Raw genomic sequence first — 22,383 nt, 5'->3', positions numbered from 1 at the left:
TCGGGCTAAATTTCCGTGGGTTTTGATTTAAAAAATGAAGCGTCATAGCCCTCCTTTGGGGGGGGGGGGGGTAAGAAAGTCTCAGGTTTCAACAATGCACAAAGTGAAAAATATGTAGCTTGCACAATTTCTGGCTTTTACGGCCTCGAAGAATGCCGAACAGATGCTCCGAATTTTCCAAGCGCCCCCCTTGCGTGGCTGCCAAATTGTAGGATTTAATTTATTTAATTTATTTATTCCATATTTTTTTTCTTGACGGGGGAAACGATGGGATCCCTGGCAAAGGGACCAATCCTCACCATATGTCTAAGTTGAGCCAAAGTTAAGGTTTTTTCAAATCTTTTGTTGAAACTGGAGGGGTGATTTTTATTTTATTTATTTTTTTAAAAGAGAGAATTTGCGCACTCCAGTTTGGGGGGAAAAACGCCACTTTCTCCAGGTACGGATGAGATGACGCCGAAACGGACCGTTTCCCGTTTATTTATTATTATTTTTTCATTTCTTTATTTCCTCCCTTCCCAAGAGCCTTGTTAAAAACCGTTTACCCAACCGTTTATGCCTCCCATGTCCAGTATAGCCTAGAAAAGATTTGTGGAGCAGTGTTTTCAAAGAGCCACACAAATAAACCCCTCCTTCGACCAACAAAGGGACACTTTGTCATTTAGCGGGTGTGTTCACACTCCTTTTATTCCTGTCCCATCTGTTGTTGTGAACACTGCTTTCGCTCGGAGATCGCACATCTCCCCTTGTGTGAGAGAGGCAGAGTAGGCTGTGTTTGAGATTTGAACCCCATTATCTCTGGTGTCCAACAGCTCGAAAATAATTCGGTGGGGTGGGGGGGGCTTTTAAACCAGGCCGGCGTGAGATTGATTGTGATTGTGCTGAGGTTGCCTAATCCAAGCTTTTCAAACATCGCCAACCCATGCAGATTTCGCAAAATCCTCATCATTTGAAAAAGACAAACTTTGCAATTATCCATGTTTCCAAAATTTATTTGGGAGGGCGAGAGAAAAAAATAAGCATTTGTGGGGTTTTGTGTTCTCAGTTAATTTCTGGGCACCCTGTTGTGTTTTCCAGCTCAAAAAGATTAAAAAGCAGAAAACCCGTTGCGTGGTGTCAATCACACGTCGGTAGTTTTTTTTCTCTTTTGTTTTCACAAAGTCAGACACACTGCCACGTGAGGAGTTTTTTTATTCTCACTTTCCCCCCCCCCCTTTTCAAAGGTTACTTTTATTTTTAAAAAATGAACGAAAGGGGGAATGTCACAAATCTGTCCTCCCCGTAACCTGGGAGCCTCTTTAGAGCTGTTTAGCTTCTGTTAAAGAGTTTGAGCGATTTATTTAATCATGGATGAGCTGCAATTAATGGCACGGGGTCCTGTTGTATTTTTGCAATTCGTAGTGGCTGAGTTTGCACTACGCTTAGCCAAAATCGGCTGCAGTTTAGCGCAGTGCGCGAAGGCAACTTTTTATTTCTACCTTACATTGGATAATCTTGGGGCGGGGAGTTCCACCCATCATCTCTGCACTCTTTTTCTTTCATTCGGCCTTTCTGAATGACCAAACCAGGCTGCAGTTTTTGCAAAAAAAGTTTGGTTCCAGTCATTTTACACTTTGCGTTTGGACCGGTTGAATAAAACCCCATAACCAGGGTTACTACACGGAGCAAAATCAGCTCTTCTAGTTTTGAATTTTTTTTTCCCTGGCGCCAGTCAATTTTATACTGCCTGATGCCTTGTCTCTCCTACGTGTTTTGTCTGGGAAAAAAGTCCTTCTAAATACAGTGATACCTCGTCTTACAAACGCCTCATCATACAAACTTTTCGAGATACAAACCCGGTGTTTAAGATTTTTTTGCCTCTTACAAACTATTTTCCCCTTACAAACCCACTGCCACCGCTGGGATGCCCCGCCTCCAGATTTCCATTGCCAGCCAAAGCGCCCGTTTTTGTGCTGCTGGGATTCCCCTGAGGCTCCCCTCCATGGGAAACCCCACCTCCGGACCTCCGTGTTTTTGTGATGCTGCAGGGGAATCCCAGCAGGGGAAGCCCAGCAGTGCAAAAATGGGCGCTTTGCTGGCAACGGTAGTTTGGAGGCAGGGTTTCCCAGCAAGGGGAGCCTCAGTGAAATCGCAGCATCGCAAAAACACAGAGGTCCGGAGGTGGGGTTTCGAGGACTTCCTGTTTTTGCGATGCTGTGATTTCACTGATGCTCCTTCACTCGGAAACCTCACCTCCGGACTTCCATTGCCAGAGAAACGCTCATTTTTGTGATGCTGGGATTCCCCTGCTGAGATTCCCCTGCAGCATCGCAAAAACACAGAAGTCCGGAGGTGGGGTTTCCCATGGAGGGGAGCCTCAGGGGAATCCCAGCAGCGGAAAAACAGGCGCTTCGGCTGGCAAAAGGGGTGAATTTTGGGCTTGCACGCATTAATCGCTTTTCCATTGATTCCTATTGAAAACATTATTTCATCTTACAAACTTTTCACCTTAAGAACCTCGTCCCGGAACCAATTAAGTTTGTAAGACAAGGTATCACTGTAATTAGATTATTTGACCTGCTGCACAGGCCTCCTTGGTGGTGGGAGCCCTCCCTCACCTGCTGATCGCACCTGGACACGCCCACCTTGGCAGACATTTTGTGAGCGCACCCACAGGCAGGCTTTTCAAATTACAAGCATGCTTTCTGTCTTGAGTAATTTCACTCATTTTAATTTCCTCCTCTGCACCTAACATGCAAACTTGGGCAATTTTCCTTCCCAACCACAAGCGAAGTTGGTTGTCGCCACATTTCTGCCTTTAAATTTATTTATTTATTTTTGCAAATCCTAGGAATGTTATCGTTGATTGAAGGAAAAACAAAACCAGCAACAATTGGCGTTTTAGACAACGAAATGGCCCCAGCAAAGAATTATGTCTGTTTCCCAACTTTTCCAAGAAAGGCAAAAGTTGTTACAAGGCATTCTTCTGAGTTGGTTTGCTGAACTGTAAATTCGTCTTTTATAATACAGTGGTACCTCATCATACGAACTTAATTGGTTCCAGGAGGAGGTTCATAAGGTGAAAAGTTCGTAAGATGAAAATATGTTTCCCATAGGAATCAATGTAAAAGCAAATAATGCGTGCAAATCCTTCAGGAAAATCCCAAACTTTAGAAGGGAGGCGAACAGAGGGCAGGGAGGAGCAGCTAAAGGGGGCGGGTGGAAGAAGCAAGGCTAGGCTAAAGGGTGAGTGGGAAGGAAGAAAGGCAAGGGGGGGCGCCCCTCCCTTTTCTTTCTTCAAAAGACACAGTTTCAGTACCTCTGCAAGCACGTTGTTCTCTGCAAAATCTTTCCTCCAAGCTGCCCCTCCCTTTCCTTTCTTAAAAAGACACCCTTTCAGTGCCTCTGCAAGTACGTTGTTCTCTGCAAAATCTTTCCTCCAAGCTGCCCCTCCCTTTTCTTTCTTAAAAAGACACCGTTTCAGTGCCTTTGCAAGCACGTTGTTCTCTGCAAAATCTTTCCTCCCCCAAGCTGCCCCTCCCTTTTCTTTCTTCAAAAGACACCCTTTCAGTGCCTTTGCAAGCACCTTGTTCTCTGCAAAATCTTTCCTCCCCCAAGCTGCCCCTCCCTTTTCTTTCTTCAAAAGACACCGTTTCAGTGCCTTTGCAAGCACGTTGTTCTCTGCAAAATCTTCCCTACTCCAAGCAGCCCCTCCCTTTTCTTTCTTCAAAAAAGGGGGGGGAAAGAAACCCCTTCATCCCAGCAGCAGCTGCTTGGGTTCGTAAGGTGAAAATAGTTCAGAAGAAGAGGCAAAAAAATCTTAAACACCGGGTTCGTATCTTGAAAAGTTCGTTAGAAGAGGCGTTCGTAAGATGAGGTACCACTGCATTTGCATCGATTTGCCAATGTGCACATTGGGCATAAAAAGGAAAGCAATTATACAATTGCTGTTATCCCTGAGTTCCTTAGAGAGAAGTCCTTTGCAATGCACACACCACCTTTATTTCCATGAAACACACAAGCCATCACATCATTCTCCAAAGGTGAGATGGGTTCTTGGAAACGATTCTTGGTCCACCGTTTCTCAAACTTTAAAGTCGCATGGACTTCAATTCCCAGAATCCTCCAGCTGGACTTCCCTCTCCCAGAGTTCCCCAGCCTGTGCAATTCTGGGAGTTGAAGCCCACATATCTGAAAATATCTTAAGTTTGAAGCGACACGAACCTAGTCCAACCTCTGTTTAAGGCACAAGCGTTCAAATTTAGCCTAGTCTGTATAGACCCCAACCGTTGTAGGTTGAAAATCTTGGTTTATGGCATGGTTTTCTTTTTTCTTTTTTTCAATAAACAATAGTTAAATTCCGGCTTAGCTTAATGTGTACTTATCTTGAGTTTCCGTTCCACTTTAGCAATGGTGACTATTCTAATAGCTATTAAAAACGATAGCTGTTGGTTTATAAAGCAGTTTGCCATTTTTTTTGTTTGCTGCTACTATGACAAAGTACCTTGTGCCAAGATGCCTTTCCTGAATTGTGTTATTTTTTTATTTAAAAAAATGATTTATATATATCCTGCCATTCTACTCCATTAAGCACTAACAGACATTGTTAAAAAAAAAAAGTTAATAAAAGCATCAATTAAAACGGTGTTAAAATAACCTGTGCCATAATTCATTTTGTTTTGCAGTGAAGATTTTTAGGGGGTGGGTGGGTTAAAACAGCGAGTAGTTTTGGGCTGAAAGGCAAAACAACATCTCTTTTCCATTCAAGCAGCTTCTTTGTTTTTTTATTTATCTAAAGAAAAATGTTAAAATGCATTTTGACCACTTTTAAACCTAGCTGCTTATTTGAGACAAGAAATGCCTAATTAGGCCGTTAAGTTATATATCTGATGATATTTAACTCTTAGCAGTAGGTTACAATTTGTTAGAAATTCATCCTGTGTTGGTCCAAAGATGATACTCTGCTTCCAACCAATTTTTTCTTATACAGCGGTACTTCTACCTACAAACGCCTCTACTTACAAACTTTTCTAGATAAGAACCAGGTGTTCAAGATTTTTTTTTTGGCCTCTTCTCAAGAACCATTTTCCACTTACAAACCCGAGCCTCCGAAACTAACCAGAAAAGCCGGGGAGAAGCCTCCATGGGGCCACTCCAGGGATCTCCTGGGAGGAAACAGGGCCGGAGAAGGTGGGGAGAAGCCTCTGTGGGGCCTCTTTAGGAATCTCCTGGGAGGAAACGGCCGGAAAATGTGGGGAGAAGCCTCTGTGGGGCCTCTTTAGGAATCTCCTTGGGAGAAACAGGGCTGGAAAAGGCAGGGAGAAGTCTCCGTGGGGCCTCTCTAGGGATCTCTTGGGAGGAAACAGGGCCAGAAAAGGTGGGGAGAAGCCTCTGTGGGGCCTTTTTAGGAATTTCCTGGGAGGAAACAGGGCCGGAAAATGTGGGAAGAAGCCTCTGTGGGGCCTTTTTAGGAATTTCCTGGGAGGAAACAGGGCCGGAAAATGTGGGAAGAAGCCTCTGTGGGGCCTCTTTAGGAATCTCCTGGGAGGAAACGTCCGGAAAAGGTGGGGAGAAGCCTCTGTGGGGCCTTTTTAGGAATTTCCTGGGAGGAAACGGCCGGAAAAGGTGGGGAGAAGCCTCTGTGGGGTCTCTATAGGAATCTCCTGGGAGAAAACAGGGCCTCCACCCTCCCTGTGGTTTCCCCAATCACACACATTATTTGCTTTTACATTGATTCCTATGGGAAAAATTGTTTCTTCTTACAAAGATTTCTACATAAGAACCTGATTACGGAACGAATTAAGTTCGTAAGTAGAGGTACCACTGTAGCTATCTTCTCCAAATTTGACATGGGACATTAGACCTTCCGCTCTAAGACAGAATTTTACTGTATGATTGGTTTAACTTTTCATTCCATTCAAATTAATGGGCTAAATTATTACTAAAATCCTGTTGATTTAAATTGGAATGAAGTCTGAATCCAGCCTAGTGAGAGATTATCATGATACAGTTGTTACATACACAGAAAATGAAATGATGAAAACTAGACTATTCATTTTAAAAATTAATGATTTATTAAATATAATTGAAATAAACACACATCAAAATATTGTATATAATTTTCACTCTGTAGTACTGGACCTTCGTTCTATCCTAACTTGGTCCTAAGTTTGAATGAATCCAAAAATTAATCAAAGATCATTGCCCAATACAAATATGTTATAAACCGGAGAGGGCGGCATACAAGTCTAATAAATTATTATTATTAAATAAAATAAATAAATAGGTCATTTTTAACCGAGAACTACCTACAGATTTTATACAAACTTTATAAATACCTTAGAAAAAACACGCCCCCTCCCCCCGGGAACATTTCTACGGAAGATCAGAAGCAACGTGAGAAAATATTATTATACTGAAAGAGTAGTAGATGCTTGGAACAAACATCCAGCAGACATGGTAAATCTACAGGAACTGAATTTAAACATGCCTAGGATAAACATATGTTTTTATTTTGTCCAAAACAATGAAGATTACAGAGGATATACTTGTAGTAAAATTTATCAAGGAGAGAATAGAAGAAAAGAGATATAAGGAGATATAGGAGAGACAATAGGACAGGGGACAGAAGGCAGGCTAGTGTACTTATGCACGGCCCTTACTGACCTTTTAGGAATCTGTAAAGTTCAACCGTGGATAGTCTAAGGGTAAAATGTTGGGGGTTAGGGGGATGACACTATGGAGTCCGGTAATAAGTTCCATGCTTCGATAACTTGATTACTAAAGTCGTATCTTTTACAGTCAAATTTGAAGCAGTTAATATTAAGTTTGAATCTGTTGTGTGCTCTTGTGTTGCTGTGGTTAAAGCTGAAGGAGTCATTGACAGGGAGGACGTTGCAACATGATCTTGTGGGCAATACTTAAATCATGTTTAAGGTGTCAAAGTTCTAAGCTTTCTAGACCCAGGATTGTAAGTCTAGTTTCGTTGTGTATTCTGTTTCAAGAATACCCTACGAAACTAGATTAAATATATCCATCCTAAGATAAAATACAGGAAATAGTATGGCGCCGGGCCAGAATATTTCTGAAACCGCCTTCTGCCGCACGAATTCCAGCGACCGGTTATGTCCCACAGAGTTGGCCTTCTCCGGGTCCCGTCGACTAAACAATGTCATCTGGCGGGGCCCAGGGGAAGAGCCTTCTCTGTGGCGGCCCCGACCCTCTGGAACCAGCTCCCCCCCCCGGAGATTAGAACTGCCCCCACCCTCCTTGCCTTTTGTAAACTTAAAACCCACCATTGCCGCCAAGTATGGGGGAACTGAGATATCTCCCCAGGGCCTATACAGCCTATGCATGGTAAGTTTGTATGTATGTTTCTTTTTAATAAGGGGGTTTTAGCGATTTTTAATTATTAGATTTGTTATACATTGTATTCTTACTGTTGTGAGCTGCCCTGAGTCTACGGAGAGGGGCGGCATACAAATCCAATAAATAATAATAGTAACAGTAATAATAATAATAATAATAATGATGATGATGATGATGATGATGATGATGATGATGATGGTAGACTAGATGGACCATGAGGTCTTTTTCTGCCGTCAGTCTTCTATGTTTCTATGTTAATTTTTTTTTTAAATGTCTTATCCTTCCAAACCAGCCCCTAATATTTATTTTCCCAAAGACAATGGCTGTTTAAAAAAAAAAGTCCTTCCCAGCAAACAAGAATGAATTATCAACGTGGAGGGGAGAGAAGAAAAAAAAGGAATTTATTTCCTTTCCCATCCTCCTCTTTTCTTCTGCGTAGGCCAAGAAAGTGTCTCGCAGCAGCTGGTCCACGGAAACATACGATATGCACAGAATTCCTAAAGGATCCTGAAGGAATGTTGATTTTAATCCAATGCATGGTCAAGAGGCAATTTCCAGAATTAAATTATGCAGCCCGTTTCCTTCCCCTGCACTTAAAACACACAGGAATGTTTTCTAACTGTGTATTTTAAAAGATTGGGTGGGGGTCATTTCCCCTCTAAATTTAGCACAAAAAAAAAAATTATCGGAATCGACACACAACTCCTCTAGTGATTCGACCGTCATAGTTTTTGGAAGACACCAAAAATCCTCTTGACCGATACAATCACCAACGGAGGCCAGAATTTCCCCAAAAGTCACGCAATCCTCCTTTTGCGACCGAGCCAAGTGGAGGGCGAAGCCTGATTTACTTAACAACCCTGTTACTCGGCCTAGACAACTTTAAGACAGGTGGACTTCAACTCCCAGAATTCCCCCTGCTGGCTGTGGAATTCTGGGAATTGAAGTCCACCCGCCTCTTAAATTCCACTCGGGTTGAAAAAACCCTGCTAACAAGCCAACAGCACTGCAAAACATGACTTATGACCATTTTTTTCACACAACAGTTGTTGTTGTTGTTGTTATTATTATTATTATTATTATTATTATTATTATTATTATTATGTCAGTACAACACAGCAAACGAGATCACTATGCTGGATTTCGTATTTCATCACCAGTCGGGCGCTTCCCAAGCACCTAGGACTGCGTGATGTAGCGGCGAATTATGTTTGCCCATCCCAGTAACGCGGCCTTTTGCAATTGACATCTGGAGATTTTGTCAATTCCGATGGTTTTCAAATGTCCGCTGAGATCCTTTGGCACTGCGCCCAGCGTGCCAAGTACCACTGGGACCACTTTCACTGGCTTCTGCCAGAGTCGTTGCAGCTCAATTTTTAGATCTTCGTATTTCACTAATTTCTCTAGCTGCTTCTCCTCAATTCTGCTGTCTCCTGGGATTGCGATGTCGATGATCCATACTTTCTTTTTCTCCACGATCACAATGTCTGGTGTGTTATGCCTCAGAATTCGGTCAGTCTGAAGTCTGAAGTCCCACAGTAGTTTTGCTTGCTCATTTTCGACCACTTTTTCGGGCTTATGGTCCCACCAGTTCTTTGCTACTGGTAAATGGTAGTTCCGGCACAAGTTCCAGTGGATCATCTGTGCCACAGCATCATGTCTATGCTTGTAGTCAGTCTGTGCGATCTTTTTGCAGCAGCTGAGTATGTGATCGATGGTTTCATCTGTTTCTTCACAGAGTCTGCACTTTGGATCGTCTGTTGATCTTTCAATTCTGGCTTTGACAGCATTTGTTCTAATGGCCTGTTCTTGTGCTGCCAGTATTAGTCCTTCTGTCTCCTTTTTGAGTGTTCCACTTGTAAGCCATGACCAGGTCTTTCCTTTATCCACTTTGCCTTCAATATTATTATTATTATTATTATTATTATTATTATTATTATTATTATTAATTAGATTTGTATGCCGCCCCTCTGTTGCAACATTCCCGTGGCCACATGCTCAAAATTCAGCTGACTCATATTTATGACGGTTGCCGCATTGAAGGGTCAAACGACCTAGTACGACCACCCAAAAAAGCAAAGTTGAGGGGGGCGTTAACAACTTCAGTGATTCATTTAATTACCAGCGAGCAGGGTCATAAAAGTGGAGCAAAGCTCCCTTGAGGATTGCCTGTCTTAGCAAGAACGACGTTGGGGTCCACTGTCGTAAGTCGAGGATGACCTGCAAGAGAAATATTAGAAATAAATAGCATTTTAGCACTTATATACCGCTTCATAGTGCTTTCACGGCCCTCTCTAAGCAGTTTACAGAGAGTCAGCATATCTCCCCCAACAATCTGGGTCCTCATTTTACTGATTTTGGAATGACGGAAGGCTGAGTCAACCTTGAGCCTACTGAGATTCGATCTGCCAAATTGCTGGCAGCCCGTAGCTTGCAGTACTTCACTCTAACTAACCAATGCACCACCGAGGCTCTATTTAAAAAAAGAAGCAATGTTAAAAATACAGGATTTTTGGGCTGAAAACTCAGTGAAAGGGTCTCGGGGACCCCCACCCCATTGCAGCAATCTCAAACCGCACTTATTATTATTATTATTATTATTATTATTATTATTATTATTATCATTTATTGGATTTGTATGCCGCCCCTCTCTGCAGACTCGGTGCGGCTAACAACAGCAGTAAAACAGTACAACAAAATCCAATACTAAAAAACAGTTAAAAACCCATTATATAAAAACCAATCATACATACAAACATACCATACATAAAATTGTGAAGGCCTAGGGGGAAAGTGTATCTTAGTTCCCCCATGCCTGGCGGCAGAGTTTTATGCAGCTTACGAAAGGCAAGGAGGGTGGGGGCAATTCTAATCTCTGGGGGGAGTTGGTTCCAGAGGGTCGGGGCCGCCACAGAGAAGGCTCTTCCTCTGGGTCCCGCCAAGCGACATTGTTTGGTTGACGGGACCTGGAGAAGACCCACTCTGTGGGACTTAACTGGTCGCTGGGATTCGTGCGGCAGAAGGCGGTCCCTGAGATATTCTAGCCCGGTGCCATGAAGGGCTTTATAGGTCATAACCAACACTTTGAATTGTGACCGGAAACTGATCGGCAACCAATGCAGACTGCGGAGTGTTGGAGTAACATGGGCATATTTGGGAAAGCCCATGATTGCTCTCGCAGCTGCATTCTGCACGATCTGAAGTTTCCGAACACTTGGCGAACTGCGGACATAAACTCGGCAAAATTGAACTAGAATAATTATAGGAAGGGATCTGATTAATTTTGACAATTGCCTGCCACCTTCTGGCTTGAAATGATCCTTGTTTCCAGCCTGATGAGGCTGAAAGTATCACTTAAAGCAGTCGAAATGCAATTTAATCATCTTGCTGTATCTTGCCAGGATCCAAAGAGATCCAAAGAGCAATGGGAGGAGTTTATGATGCATGGAATTACAGAATCCCCTACGAAAGCAGACTATCAATCCTTGGTCTTGAAAGCTTAGAACTACGACGCCTAAAACACGATCTAAGTATTGCCCACAAGGTCATATGCTGCCACGTTCTACCTGTCAATGACTACTTCAGCTTCAACCGCAACAACACAAGAGCACGCAACAGATTCAAACTTAATATTAACCGCTCCAAACGTGACTGTAAAAAATATGACTTCAGCAACCGAGTTGTCAAAGCATGGAACTCATTACCAGACTCAGTAGTGTCAACCCCAACCACCAACATTTTTCCCTTAGACTATCCACGATTGACCTCTCCAGGTTCCATAGAGGTCAGTAAGGGGCGTGCATAAGTGCACCAGTGTGCCTTCCGTCCTGTCCAATTGTCTTCCCTTATCTCATTTATCTTTTCTTCCTTTCAAACTTGTTCACCTATACTTTTATATCTTTTCTTCTATTCTTTTCTTTAGTTATATTACTACATATCTATTCACTTCAATGTGTATTATGTATTGGACAAAATAAATAAATAAAATAAATAAATATCCATCCATCTATCCACCCATCCATCCATATATATATTGTGAGCTTCCCTGAGTCTTCGGAGAGGGGCGGCATACAAATCTAATAAATTGTTATTGTTGTTGTTATTATTATTATTATTATTATTATTATTATTATTATTATTTCTGTCGAATCACCCTGGTATATTGAAGGAGCATCACAGTTTCCTTTTTGCCTCTTGGCAAAAAATTCAAATACAGTATATATGTATATACTGCTCCAAAAAAATAAAAGGAACACTTCAACAACACAATGTAACTCCAAGTAAATCAAAATTCTATGAAATCAAACTGTCCACTTAGGAAGCAACACTGATCGACAATCAATTTCACATGTTGTCAGCACCTTCAACTTTGTACAGAACAAAGTATTCCATGAGAATAAATTTAGAGGTTGAAAATTAGCTTTTTCAGACCGTTAAATAATTGAATTAGAAATCTTCCATTCGTAGAAAGGTTTTTGAGGATGAAAGGAGAAGTATGAAGGAAGGAGAGAAAGGAGAAGGGGAGCTAGGGAAGAAGAAAGAAAGAAGGTAGAGATAGAAGAGGAGGAAGGAAGGGGAAGGAGAGAAGGGAGGAGTAAGAATGTAGGAAATGGAAGTGAAATTACCTGAGATGGAAAGAGGAGAGTGGGGAGAGAATAGCTTGGGACACTTAATAGACTTCTTAGAATAGATAATCAACTAATATTATCTAATAAGAACAATATACACTGCTCAAAAAAAGAGGGAAAAATAAAGGGAATAAAAAAAATAAAAATAAACCTCAGAACATAACTCCAAGAAAATCAAACTTATGTGAAATCAAACTGTCCACTTAGGAAGCAACACTGATTGACAATCCACTTCACCTGCTGTTGTGCACATTCAACTTTGTACAGAACAAAGTATTCCATGAGAATATTTCATTTATTCAAATCTTGGAGGTGTTATTTGAGTGTTCCCTTTATTTTTTTGAGCAGTGTATATTGCAGGAGCCCTTTGATAATTTATGTTTGTTTTGTCATGTATGTATTGGTGGTATATAAAGATATAATATTTATATACATGATACAAGTAAAAGAGAAACATTAGGACAGGGGACGGAAGGCACTCTGGTGCACTTATAATTTAATATAATACATGTAAGTTTATTTACACCTACTTATAAATATGTATTTGCGAAAGAAAGTCGCCATTTAAAATGCGTAGTATTTTTTTTCCTAGGCAGATATATGTAAGAGCAGTAGAGGGGCATTTTTTAATTGTTTCTCTAAATACTGTACTACAAAATATGAAATCGAAATTTAATTCTCTATCCAAAGAGAATTACGCATGCGCCCTCGACTGTGGACCTGTCGCATGCGCAACACACGTGAATGGAATTGTTGTAGACGACCTCCTTTGCGCCTGCGCGACTTTTGCGTCCGGCCATCTCCCACCGCGGGAATAGCGTGGGTGTAAATTGCCTCTCTTTCCCGGAGCGTGAGGACGAGTTGGGGCCAGTACGCATGCGCCGTGTTCGAACCTGATCGGAAGGTTTCATGGAGAGCGGTCGCTGGAGTCAGCGTGAACGGGAACTCGGCGCATGCGCCCTCGCGTGCTTCGCGGCCACAGGCGGCAGAGGGGAAGATGGCGGCGGTGGTACAGAATGTGGTGAAGCTGTGAGTGGAACTGTCCCCCCTTCACCCCCTTTTCCTCCCTTTTGCTTTGCAATGGTACAGCCCGAACCACCGGCGAAGTGCGCGCAGGACGGTTGTTAGGGAAGAGTCCATTCCGCTCGCGGGGGCGTTCCTGACGGGATAATGGAAGGAGAGGGGTTAGCTATTGCATCTCTTTTTTTCCTCCTCTGCTTATTGCTTAGGACTGAAACGATATCTTTAAAAAGTGGGTTTTAAAAAGCGGGCGGAGTTTGTGTGTATGTATGTTTGGTGGGGGCAAGAAAGCAAAAGTGGCCCCCACCTTAAAGTTTCAAAAGTGAGGTACGTGAGGGGGAAAAAAGACCGCGCGGCCACCTCAAGATGCCTTTTAAAGATGGGGAAGAGCTTTTCAAAAAGGGGGAAAACCTTTTTAAATAAACACCGAAACCCAATTATGAATTTTATGAGGGGGCTCATGTAAATCCCCCCCCCAAAAGGCTTGGATGAAATATAGTAGACGGTGAGAGGAACTTGTGGAGGCGGAAAAACAAATCCCATTTAATATTTATAGAACGTGTTTAAAGAGTAGGTTTCTGAGGAGAAAATTGGGGCGGGGGGGGGGGGGAGGGAGGAAAAGAGAGAAAAATAAAAGAAAGAGACAAATTAGATTTTGGGGAGCATCTTCTCCAACCTGGTATGTTGGACCACAATTCCCATCATCCTAAACCTGCCCTTCCTACCTATCTCTCTTCCTGGCAAACTTCACCAGAAAAATGGGTCCAAATAATCAAATTTGGGGCCTCTTTTTGGAGAAAAATGAGCTCCCCCGTCCCCCGAAAAGGTCAAAATCTTTAATGGAAGTTTGAGGGAGGTCCTGAATTTTTTTTGCTACGCACCCCACAAAATGGGGAAATAACCATTTTCCAGCCCCCCCCCCTGTTCTTTAAAGGATCTATAGGTTTGGGGGTGGGGGGAAGCGAAGGATAGGAGAAAAAAAGGAAGAGTGTGTGTGTGTGATAGATAGATAGATAGATAGATAGATAGATAGATAGATAGATAGATAGGTGATTTTTGTGTATATATATACATATATATATATATATATAGTATTCACATTATATGTGTGTGTGTGTGTGTGTGTGTGTGTTCTGTCAAGTTGAAATAGATCTATCCTGGTCTCCCTCTATTTCTTTATCAGTTCTTTACAAATTTGAATATATATATGTGTGTGTTTTTGTAGATTTTCATGGGTAAATGTATGTAAATTTTGGTGTGTTTAGGTTTCTTCTCTATTATCTATATTTTTATATGTGTGTGTGTGTGTGTGTGTGTGTGTGTGTGTTTTCGTAAATTTTCACGGGTATATGTATGTAGATTGTTCTGAGTTCGGGTTTTGCCCTGTGTAATATTTTGCATGTCTATGCGACGTTTCGGTGAAATCACATTCACCATAATCAGGCTGAAGTTCCAAGCTCCATTTTACAACAGCACGAAGCTTGGAACTTCAGCCTGATGATGGTGAATGTGATTTCACCGAAACGTCGCATAGACATGCAAAATATTACACAGGGCAAAACCCGAACTCAGAACAATCTACATATATATATGAGACATATATATATAAATACATATTATATATATAAATATATAGATATAAAATATATAATATTTTCTGTTTATATATATATATATATATAAATAACACTGTATTTGCAGCAGCACGAAGGCCAAAACATCAGCCTGAAGATGACAGGTGTGATCTCATCGAAACATCGCAAAAACACTCTCGATCTTACATGGGAAAAACCCGAACACACCAAAATTTACACATGTGTGTGGATGTGGATGTGTGTATATATGGTGAGCGGTTGCTGAAGTCAGCGCGAATGGGCACTCACGTGCTTTGCGGCCACAGGCAGCAGAGAGAAAGATTTGTTTTCATAGATTTTCACAGGTATAGGTATATACAAGGTGTCCCACAAATCTGGAAATCAGGGAATTATCAGGGAAATCGGCGTTTCGGGAAATATCAGGGAATTATCAGGGAATTTGTGAAAAAAAAACAATAAATGAGGTGGGAAAAAAACCTATATTAAAATGTTTAAAAGTCAGGGGAAAATCATGTAAAACGAAAAGGATCCTGCTACCTGGCAGAGTCAAGCAAAAATGAGCATAACTGTGGCAACAAGGTCAGCTACCAATATTTTTCCACGGCTTAGCTGTTTGTTATGACATCATGTACGACCGTGCCTTAACTCAGTGATTTTCAACCTTTTTTGAGCCGCGGCACATTTTTTACATTTACGAAACCCTGGGGCACATTGAGCAGGGAGGGGGCAGCGGCTAAAAAAAGTTTGGACAAAAAAATCCTCTCTCTCTCTTCCTCCCCTTCACTCTATTTCTTTCTCCCTCCCTCTTTCTCTCCCTCCCTTCCTCTTTCTTTCTCTCTCTCTCCATCCCTCTTTCTTTCTCTTCCTTCCTTCCTCTCTTTTTTGCTCTCTTTCTCCCTCCCTCCCTACCTCCCTCTATGTCTTTCTCTCTCTCTCCTTCCCTCCCTCTCTTTCTCACTCTCTCTCTTTCTCTCTTTCTTTCTCTTGTTTTCTCTCTCTCTCTTGTTCTCTTTCTAGCTCTCTCGCGCTCTCTCTCTCTCTTGCTTTCTTTCTCTCTCTTGCTTTCTTTCTCTCTTGCTTTCTCTCTCTCTTGCTTTCTTTCTCTCTTTTTTTCTCTCTCTTGCTTTTTTTCTCTCTGAGCTTCGCGGCACACCTGACCATGTCTCGCGGCACACTAGTGTGCCCCGGCACACTGGTTGAAAAACACTGCCTTAACTAGATCGCAAGTTTATTTATTTATTTATTATTTATTATTTAGATTTGTATGCCGCCCCTCTTCGCAGACTCGGGGCGGTTACAGGGAAATGTCAGGAAAATATCAGGGAATTTCAAAATGCTTTACCCCTGGACATCCTGTATATAGGTCTTGGTATATTTGGGTCTTTCCTGTATATCAATCTTACATAGGGAAAAGAGCCGAATGTACAGCAAGACCTACACACACACACACACACACACACGTTTGTTGTACAGGTAGCCCTCGACTTACGACCACAATTGAGCCCAAAACTTGCATTGCTAAGTGAGACAGTTTTTAATTCAGTTTTGCCCCATTTTATGACCTTTCTTGATGCAGTTGTTAAATGAATGCACTCGGTAATTAGTATCACGGTTGTTAAGTGAATCTGGTTCCCCGTTGCCTTTGCTTGTCAAAAGTTCGCAAAGGGGGATCAAATGACTCCGGGACACTGCAGCCGTCATAAATATGAATCAGTTGCCAAGTGACTGAATTGTGTCTACGCGGATGCTGCAACAGTCGCAAGTGTGAAAAATGATCCTGTCACTTTTCTTTTACAATGGTCACTAAAGGGACTGTTGTAAGTCGAGGACTGTCTGCAGTTGCAACTTGTACAGCCACTCAAAATAATGGTGGAGAAAGAGAGTAGCTGCCTTAAAAATAAAATGGTACAAATTCACAAGCTCCTCCTTTCCATTTGAAACACCAGTTTAAAGTTGATTCAGGAGAGCTTATTTCCAACAAAAAAGTGTTAAGAAGTTGCAAGTTGTTTTTATGTGCAGTTTCTCAATCTCCCACAGCCTTCAAATGTTCCTGACTTGATTGAGGAAAGTAAAGAGAGTTACATATAATTCATTGGTATTCCAACCTCAGAGGCCAAATTGGATGATTGGGGTTGCTCTTATATTTTCTGTGGGAAGCAAACAATCCTAACAAGAGTCTAAGAAGGGCGGCATAAAAATCAAATAAATAAATAAATAAATTTCCATCCACTGCTTTTATGGAAATTTATTTGGAAGGCAGGATATAGAAAAACTCTTAACCCATGAAACAGATAGGTGTACTGGAAATATTTGAGAGAAATAAAAATAAATAAAAAACCATATGGAAAGATGATGTTGGAGAGCAGCAATTTCCCCATAAAAAAGGTATAGTAGGTATGTTGATTCTTTTTGAAAGACAGGAGGCTAGCTGCCCTGGAAAGCAGAGGAACTGGATGGGTGTCAACAGACTCAAACTCAACCCGGATAAGACGGAGTGGCTGTGGGTTTTGCCTCCCAAGGACAATTCCATCTGTCCTTCTATTACCCTGTAGGGGGGGGAATTATTGACCCCCTCGGAGAGGGTCTGCAACTTGGGCATCGTCCTCGATCCACAGCTCACATTAGAGAACCATCTTTCAGCTGTGGCGAGGGGGGCGTTTGCCCAGGTTTGCCTGGTGCACGAGTTGCGGCCCTATCTGGACCGGGACTCACTGCTCACAGTCACTCATGCCCTTATCACCTCAAGGTTTGACTACTGTAATGCTCTCTACATGGGGCTACCTTTGAAAAGTGTTCGGAAACTCCAGATCGTGCAAAATGCAGCTGCGAGAGCAATCATGGGCTTACCTAGGTATGCCCATGTTTCACCAACACTCCGCAGTCTGCATTGGTTGCCGATCAATTTCCGGTCACAATTCAAAGTGTTGGTTATGACCTTTAAAGCCCTTCATGGCACTGGACCAGAATATCTCCGAGACCGCCTTCTGCCACACGAATCCCAGCGACCGATTAGGTCCCACAGAGTGGGCCTTCTCCGGGTCCCGTCAACTAAACAATGTCGGTTGGCGGGCCCCAGGGGAAGAGCCTTCTCTGTGGCGGCCCCGACCCTCTGGAACTAACTCCCCCCGGAGATTAGAACTGCCCCTACTCTCCTTGCCTTTCGTAAACTCCTTAAGACCCACCTTTGTCATCAGGCATGGGGGAACTGAGTCATCTCCCCCGGGCATATACAATTTATGAATGGTATGTCTGTATGTATTTTTGTTTAGAAAATGGCGTTTTTAAAATATTTTTAAACTAATTTAGATTTGTTGTAAATTGTTTCACTTTGTTGTGAGCCGCCCCGAGTCTGCGGAGAGGGGCGGCATACAAATCTAAATAATAAATAAAAATAAATAAATAAACTGAAATGGACAGAATCTTAGAATTAGTGAAAGTTTGGGCAGAATTGGAAAAAAAAAACCCTGTTGTCCTACTCAAGTATTTCTGAATGCTGGGAAGAACTACAGTAGAAATGGTTAAAACCAGGAGCTTTGTATATTATCCCAAATTTCTGAACAAAGCCATGCTATTTGTTGAGGAAATTGTGAGTCCTAACTGAGCCAAGATAATTTTGTGTGTGTGTGTTTGGGTGTTTTGGGTTGCTAAATTTCATTAAACTGTTTCGGATGATCAAGATTGAATTGAAAACACTGTAAACATAGTGCGATTTTGATTGAACTACTTAATTTTCTCTCCCTTTCTTTGGTTTCCTCCCCAGACAGCAAAGTTGTAATGCTACTTTCTTTCAAGCAAGTTGCATTGTTTTCTGTGCCCTCCTTCAGCCTTTTTAGTGTGTGGCAAGGTTTAAACATTAAAATTACTATAATTATGGACCGTTCAATTAGACTTCATTGCTACTGCACCAGAGATTTTTAAAGAACGGGGAAATGCAAGCTGTGTAACTCTTAGATATTTCTGCATTCTTTTCTCTTAGAAGTTTCCATCATAAGCCTGCTTTCTAATGGATTTATTGAATAGAATTGGGCATTTTCTTTCTTCAGTGAATTTACTAGATTGAAAGACAGTTGCAGTACCAGCTCCACGGGTGCTTCTTTTGTTCTGAAGAAAAAGCTTAAATTCATGCTTATAATTTGAATTTCAAACCAGCCTCTTTGCATTTAATTGTGACAATATCTGCGAAGGGCCCGCTGTGTGAATGAAATACAGTATTTGCAGTCTGTCAAAAGATCTACCCTGCTAGGGGCGATTTCTTGTAATGCTTAGGAAGTGAGATCCTCCATCTATAGTTTCCTGGATTAAATGGAGGCAGGTTCATCATCAGACTAAACGATAATGTGATACAGTCAAGTATAATGAGTAAATCCAGATGATATAGCTTCAACAATAAACCATGCTTTTAAAAAAATAGCTTTACGTTACCTGCAAACACATTTAAGGCCTCTCGGAGAAGTCAGGCAGGGATACACAATCCCAGAGTTCCTAAAAATGAATGCAGAGCCTCCTAAAAGCTGGGGCTGGTTTGTACTTTTCAATGTGAAGGAAAATTACAGAAAGGTTGTGGCCAGCCATATTCAACTGAGTTGTAATTCTCCTCCTCCTCCTCTTTTAATCCCATAATCCCTTGCCGGGGTGGTGTCTGGACAATTGAATGGGGCTAGCAGAATGTTTACTGACCAGATGCCCTTCCTTTCGCCAATGCAGAGGTTTTCCCCCCAGCAGATACATTCTTAGTGTGCCCAGAGAGATAAACATCTCCCTCTACCTAGGATCGAACTCACAGCTTCCTGATTGTGAGGCGAGAACTCCACCTCTAGGCCACTGCACCACAGCTGAGTTTTAATTACGTTTAAATGAAATCAAATAAAATTTTTTGTTGAATTTTACTTCCAACTTGTCCTTTTATATTAAAACATTCTCCTCCCCGCCCCCACAAAAAATGCATGCATTGTTATACAACAGAAACCCATTTCATTAACGGTCTCCCTCCCAATCTTTTGTCCTAGCCTCGGTGAACAATATTACAAGGATGCAATGGAGCAATGTCACAATTATAACGCCCGGCTGTGTGCCGAAAGGAGTGTGCGATTACCGTTCCTGGATTCGCAGACTGGGGTGGCGCAGAGTAACTGCTACATTTGGATGGAGAAGCGGCACAGAGGACCAGGTACGGGGGCTCTACCCAGAATGTCAATTTTGTGATGTCACTTTCAGGCAGCAGCTTTCAGCATGAATTAGTGTTGCTATAGACTGAAAGTGCTCTTATTTTTTATGTTATTTATTAAATTTATATCCTGCCCATCTATCTATCGAGTAACTCTGGGCAACTTAATGATTCCTGCAAAAGAGCTGCAGGAAGTGTTCAGTACTCGGACCAGAATATCTCCGGGACTGTCTTCTGCCGCACGAATCCCAGCGGCCGATAAGGTCCCACAGAGTTGGCCTTCTCCAGGTCCCGTCGACTAAACAATGTCGTCTGGCAGGCCCCAGGGGAAGAGCCCTCTCTGTGGCAGCCCAATCCCTCTGGAATCAACTCCCCCCAGAGATTAGGACTGCCCCCACCCTCCTTACTTTTCAAAAGCTCCTAAAGGCCCACCTATGTCGCCAGGCATGGGGAAATTGAGACATCTCCCCCAGGCTTTTATAGTTTTATGTATGGTATGCGTGTGCTGCATGGTTTTTAAACGATGGATTTTTTAGATGCTTTTTTAATATTAGATTTGTTTACATTGCCACACTGTTTTATTATTGTTGTGAGCCGCCCCGAGTCTTCGGAGAGGGGCAGCCTACAAATCTAATAAATTATTATAATTATTATTACTCTAAACTGGAAGAGTTTGATACAAATTTTGGCTAACTATATTTCGGCCTTATTCTGGCCTCATCAGCTAGCCATACCCTCCCTGGGACTTGGACTTGCAACCATGGGCCTTGTAAGGCAGAGAATTAACCTCTAGGCTACAGTATCCAATCCCTTCAGCTCTGTACCAGGGAAGGGTTACTTGTTTTTTGTGTCGAATCACCCTGGTATATTGAAGCAACATCACAGCTCCTTTTTTGCCTGGGCAATTTTTTTTTTTTAAATGCTTTCCCCACAATTTTATATGTAAATTGAATAATTAAGCAGACTTTGGTTTCCTCTTTTTCTGTTGGAAGGTTTGGCGTCTGGCCAGCTCTATTCTTACCCGGCTCGACGTTGGCGGAAAAAACGCCGTTCCCATCCTCCCGAGGATCCAAGACTTTCTTTCCCTACCATTAAACCAGGTTTGCCTTGTCTGTATAGTACAAAGTTTTAAATTTCTATGATTGCAGATGGAATCATAACAGAGCTCTCGCCTGGCTGAAGGGATCATTCAGGCATACATTACAGAATTTGTCATTGTCCAGGCAAATTCCGGGGTAATTTGGACAGGTAGATGGGCTACCTGAGGATGAGAACTCTGTAGTTCTAAGTCAGTCACAGAAAAGTACCTTTGTATCCTGTTATTTGTGTATTAATAAGCCAACAGGACAGCCAGGCATTTAAAAAATGTCAGGTTGCAAGTAAGAATTACATGCAGATCCAATGTTAAAGGTGACAGAAGAGATCATGTCACTCTTGTGTTAGGGCCTAATAGGTCTCTGCATTGGCCTGTGGTGCCTGTCAAACGTTTCTTAGGTTATTTGGCCAAGGCAATGGGAGGTTTAGATTGAGGGGTCCTTGGTGCTCTCTGAGCTTGGTGGTTTCCTTGCAGATATTTCAGGACCCAACTAGGGACATCATCAGTGCTAAAAGGGAGGGAGGGGGGAGAAAGGAGGAGAGGACTGTGGGGTCCTTGGTGCGCTCGGAGCTTGGTTCTTTCCTTGCAAAAGTTTTTCTCATTCAAACTAAGTAACACCCTCAATGTTGTTACCTAAATTGAATGGTGAAACAACTGCTAGAAAACAACCAAGCTCATAGAGCACCAAAGATCCTACATTTCAATCCTAAGTTAAAAATATTCTCCTTTATTAGTAGTTTGGATTCTTTGTCTTAATGGCATTAAGGCAATGAAATCTCTGTTTTTGGCAGACACTGAGCAGGCCCTAAAGAAAGAAGGCATAATCTCTCAAGATGGCAGCAGTTTGGAGGCCCTCTTAAGGACAGATCCCCTTGAGAAACGCAGCTTGCCTGACCCTCGTCCCGATGAAGACAGCCTCAGCGAGTTCCCCGTTGCCAATAGCCGCACCCGGAAGGTAGTGTAGAGAATGGCAGCCTGTGGTAAAATAAGACATCTTTCCTTTGAAAGATGCTCATGTATAGAACATATTCTTTCTTTCTTTCTTTCTTTTTTTCTTTCTTTCTTTCTTTCTTTCTTTCTTTCTTTCTTTCTCTCTCTCTCTCTCTCTCTCTTTCTTTCTTTCTTTCTCCCTTCCTTCCTTTTCCCCCTCTCTTTTTTCCATCGTTCTCTCTTCCTTTCCCTTCCTGCTTTCTTAAGGGAAATTAAAAGTAAAATTAAAAAGTATTATAATACGAAGCTCCCAAGAATAAATCATTTGTATTTTATTTCTTAACTTTACATGCTACCCATCTCGCTGTCAGGCGACTCCTGTCTCTCAGGCGGAGGAGGGCTGTATAGCAGTCACTTTCTGGCCTCTCTCTTCCCTTTGAGAATAGTGACATGGATCTCCTGTTGGGAGCGGGATTAGAAATGGACCACCCCTCATTCTTTTCTGGGGTCCTGTAGAGAAACCAGAGCTTGTTTTTAGACTCCTTTCCTCTTGGTTCAAGCTGATCGTTAACACTCCGTGCAAAGAGAGATAAGAGTCCTTGG

General features: G+C 42.1%; 1 protein-coding gene across 5 annotated transcripts in view; it reads left to right on the top strand.

The window, feature by feature from the left end:
• The first annotated feature begins 12,832 nt into the window (after positions 1-12,832).
• DPF2 (double PHD fingers 2) overlaps positions 12,833-22,383 on the top strand; it is a 110,146-nt gene continuing 100,595 nt past the window's right edge. For 2 of the 5 annotated variants that reach the window (XR_011560503.1, XM_070766354.1), the window contains exons 1-3: positions 12,915-13,004; positions 19,597-19,757; positions 20,747-20,854. Coding sequence is in view for 4 of the 5 variants with exons in the window: in XM_070766354.1 (XP_070622455.1) it covers positions 19,620-19,757; positions 20,747-20,854 (246 nt within the window). In the remaining variant the exon portion in view is untranslated. Of the gene's footprint in view, positions 13,005-13,026; positions 13,160-19,596; positions 19,758-20,746; positions 20,855-21,641; positions 21,806-22,383 lie in introns of those variants that run through there. The other 3 variants (XM_070766352.1, XM_070766353.1, XM_070766355.1) reach the window with 3 other exon arrangements.

The sequence above is a fragment of the Erythrolamprus reginae genome, chromosome 13 (assembly GCF_031021105.1).
Source record: "Erythrolamprus reginae isolate rEryReg1 chromosome 13, rEryReg1.hap1, whole genome shotgun sequence".
Lineage (NCBI taxonomy): Eukaryota > Metazoa > Chordata > Lepidosauria > Squamata > Dipsadidae > Erythrolamprus > Erythrolamprus reginae.
Note: the sequence above shows the minus strand (reverse complement) of the source record. Positions and strands in the feature narration are given on the sequence as shown.